The 3,875-nt window shown below is 45.3% G+C and overlaps 1 protein-coding gene across 1 annotated transcript in view; it reads left to right on the forward strand.

Moving 5' to 3' along the window:
- CAPN5 (calpain 5) overlaps positions 1 to 3,875 on the forward strand; it is a gene marked incomplete at its 5' end in the record, with an annotated part of 38,738 nt that overhangs the window by 27,301 nt on the left and 7,562 nt on the right. The window contains 3 exons of the mRNA XM_015825476.1: positions 155 to 350; positions 1,804 to 1,926; positions 3,350 to 3,546. Coding sequence (XP_015680962.1) covers positions 155 to 350; positions 1,804 to 1,926; positions 3,350 to 3,546 — 516 coding nt within the window. The remainder of the gene's footprint in view (positions 1 to 154; positions 351 to 1,803; positions 1,927 to 3,349; positions 3,547 to 3,875) is intronic.

Raw genomic sequence — 3,875 nt, forward strand, 5'->3', positions numbered from 1 at the left:
GTGTGTTTTCCTTCTGGGCCCACCGAAGAAGAGAACTGCAGACTTTTCAAAACAGCATCCATTTTGCGTAGCCGAGGAAAGAGGACCAGAAAGAGGACAGAGTAAGAAAAAAGTGAGATGTTCCGGAACTGAGTGTCAGGTTCTCCTCTCCTAGGATGGCCTTTGATGACTTCTGTAGATACTTCACCGACATCATCAAATGCCGCCTGATCAACACATCCTACCTGAGCATCCATAAGACGTGGGAAGAAGCCGTCTTGAAGGGCGCCTGGACGCGGCACGAAGACCCTTTGAAGAACCGCTGTGGAGGCTGCATCAACAACCGGGAGACTTTCCTACAAAACCCCCAGGTAGGCAAGTCAAGAGCAGGGGTCTTCAAACGTGGCCCTTTTTATGACTTGTGGACTTCAACTCCCAGAATTCCTCAGCCAAGCGTGCCTGGCTGAGGAATTCTGGGAGTTGAAGTCCACAAGTCATGAAGGGGCCATAGTTCCCCCATGCTGGCTCAGGAAGTAATAATAATAATAATAATAATAATAATAATAATAATAATAATAATAATAATAATAAAGTTGGAAGGGACCTTGGAGGTCATCGAGTCCAACCCCCTGCTCAGGCAGGAAACCCTATCCCATTTCAGACAAATGGCTGTCCAGTCTCTTCTTAAAAACTTCCAGTGTTGGAGCATTCACCGCTTCTGGAGGCAGGTGGTTCCACTGGTTAATTGTTCTAACTGTCAGGAAGTTTCTCCTTAGTTCTAGGTTGCTTCTCTCCTTGATCAGTTTCCATCCGTTGCTTCTTGTCCTGCCTTCAGGCGCTTTGGAGAATAGCTTGACTCCCTCTTCTTTGGGGCAGCCCCTGAGATACTGGAAGACTGCTATCATGTCCCCCCTCGTCCTTCTCTTCCTTAAACTGGACATATCCAATTCCAGCAACCGTTCCTTATATGTTTTAGCCTCCAGTCCCCTGATCCTCTTTGTTGCTCTTCTCTGCACTCTTTCTAGAGTCTCAACATCTTTTTTACATCGTGGTGACCAAAACTGGATGCCGTATTCCAAGTGTGGCCTTACCAAGGCCTTGTAAAGTGGTATTAACCCTTCACCTGATCCTGATTCTCTCCCTCTGTTAATGCAGCCCAGCACTGTGTTGGCCTTTTTGGCAGCTGCAGCACACGGCTGGCTCCTATTTAGGTGATTGTCCACTAGGACTCCGAGATCCCTCTCACAGTTACTACTATTGAGCAAGGTACCCCCTATACTATACCTGTACATTTGGTTTTTCTTGCCTAAATGTAGAACCTTACTTTTTTCACCATTGAATTTCAAAGGGGCCATGGTTCCCCTATACTGGCTGGGAAATTCTGGGAGTTGAAGTCCACATATCTTAAAAGTTGCTACTGTTGGGAAACACTATAACAGTGTATTTCTATGTTCGTGCAAAGAGATCTCCATTGTAGGTATAACCTGAGATTTTGCTTCTGTTTCTTACCTTGGTTTCTTTTGTGGCTGTATCATCTCGAGTTGCCTTGTTGTGGTTCAACACTATTTGATTGCAGGTTTCATTATTGAGAATTAACCGCTGCTTCACACACAAACCCTGCTCACAGGATTGCATTGGGGGCATTTGTCGTGTCACCGCCATTTGCTATGTTTTTAAATCTTGTCCAGCAGAACGTGGCCCCCCCCCAAAAACCTGTTGGATTCACTTAATGACTGTTTGATTCACTTAACAAACTTGCTTTTCTCTTCTTGGTTTGCTCACCTGGCTCACTTCAGAAGGTCTGATCCTCTCTTTTTCACCCAGTACGTTTTCGATGTGAAGAAACCAGACGACGAAGTGTTGGTTTGCATCCAGCAAAAGCCCAAACGGACCAGCCAGAAGGAAGGGAAAGGAGAAAACCTCGCCATAGGATTTGACATCTTCAAGGTAAGCTGGGCAATCAACTTCTGATTAGATCTTTGGATGTGGCCAGAATGGACCATTCTGATTTAACTGTAGAGCAGTGTTTCGCCTCCTTGGCAATGTGCAGATGGGTGGACTTCAACTCCCACAATTCCTCAGCCAGGAGTTGAAGTCCTCCCATCTTCAAGTCGCTAAGATTGAGAAAGGTTGAGAATTTGGGGAGTGGAAGTCCTCCCATCTTCAAGTCGTCAAGGTTGAGAAAGGTTGAGAATTCTGGGAGTTGAAGTCCTCCCATCTTCAAGTCGCCAAGGTTGAGAAAGATTGAGAATCATGGGAGTGGAAGTCCTCCCATCTTCAAGTCGCCAAGGTTGAGAAAGATTGAGAATCATGGGAGTGGAAATCCTCCCATCTTCAAGTCGCCAAGGTTGAGAAAGATTGAGAATCATGGGAGTGGAAGTCCTCCCATCTTCAAGTCACCAAGGTTGAAGAAGGTTGAGAATTCTGGGAGTTAAAGTCTCCCATCTTCAAGTCGTCAAGGTTGAGAAAGGTTGAGGATTCTGGGAGTTGAAGTCCTCCCATCTTCAAGTCATCAAGGTTGAGAAAGATTGAGGATCATGGGAGTGGAAGTCCTCCCATCTTCAAGTCGCCAAGGTTGAGAAAGATTGAGAATCATGGGAGTGGAAATCCTCCCATCTTCAAGTCACCAAGGTTGAGAAAGATTGAGAATCATGGGAGTGGAAGTCCTCCCATCTTCAAGTCACCAAGGTTGAAGAAGGTTGAGAATTCTGGGAGTTGAAGTCCTCCCATCTTCAAGTCACCAAGGTTGAAGAAGGTTGAGAATTCTGGGAGTTAAAGTCTCCCATCTTCAAGTCGTCAAGGTTGAGAAAGGTTGAGGATTCTGGGAGTTGAAGTCCTCCCATCTTCAAGTCATCAAGGTTGAGAAAGATTGAGAATCATGGGAGTGGAAGTCCTCCCATCTTCAAGTCGTCAAGGTTGAGAAAGTTTGAGAAGGTTGAGAATTCTGGGAGTTGGTCCTCCCATCTTCAAGTCGCCAAGGTTGAGAAAGGTTGAGAAAGGTTGAGAATTCTGGGAGCTGAAGTCTTCCCATCTTCAAGTCGCCAAGGTTGAGGAAGGTTGAGAATTCTGGGAGTTGAAGTCCTCCCGTCTTCAAGTCGCCAAGGTTCAGAAAAGTTGAGAAAGGTTGAGGATTCTGGGAGTTGAAGTCCTCCCATCTTCAAGTCGCCAAGGTTGAGAAAGGTTGAGAAGGTTGAGAATTCTGGGAGTTGAAGTCTTCCCATCTTCAAGTCATCGAGGTTGAGAAAGTTTGAGAAAGGTTGAGAATTCTGGTTGTTGAAGTCCTCCCGTCTTCAAGTCGTCAAGGTTGAGAAACATTGTTGTAGTCCTTCTCCTAATTCCTTCTCTGATTTTTTTTTTTTATTACACCCAGGTGGAACTCAACCGGACGTACCGAATGCACACTTTACAGACCAAAGTTGCCACCTCCATCTACATCAATTCCCGTAGTGTCTTCCTGAGGACGGATCTGAAAGAAGGTCGCTATGTCATCATACCGACCACTTTCGATGCTGGCCATGTGGCCGAATTCCTGCTCAGGCAGTTCACAGACGTGCCTTCTGAGTGCCAGTAAGGACTGGTGGGGGGGCTTCAACCTGTCTTCCCTTCGAAAGAGGCTGGGGGGGGGGAGCAGATCAGGGAAAACAGGGTAGAAATCACCTTTGGAATTCACTGCCTCATTTATTTATTTATTTATTTATATTTATATTTAAACTTCTATGCCGCCCTTCTCCCCAGAGGGACTCAGGGCGGCTCACAGCATGTTAAAAAACAACACAAAAAAACATTTCCCCTATAAAACCAATTAAAAGCAAATATATTAATAGCTGTGTCATATTTAAAATCTTTGAAAATTTTTAAAAATTATTCCCTATTTAAAATTCACCCTAGGTCAGTCC

The sequence above is a fragment of the Protobothrops mucrosquamatus genome, unplaced genomic scaffold, assembly GCF_001527695.2.
Source record: "Protobothrops mucrosquamatus isolate PMUCROS unplaced genomic scaffold, P.Mucros_1.0 scaffold2650, whole genome shotgun sequence".
Classification (NCBI taxonomy): Eukaryota; Metazoa; Chordata; class Lepidosauria; order Squamata; family Viperidae; genus Protobothrops; species Protobothrops mucrosquamatus.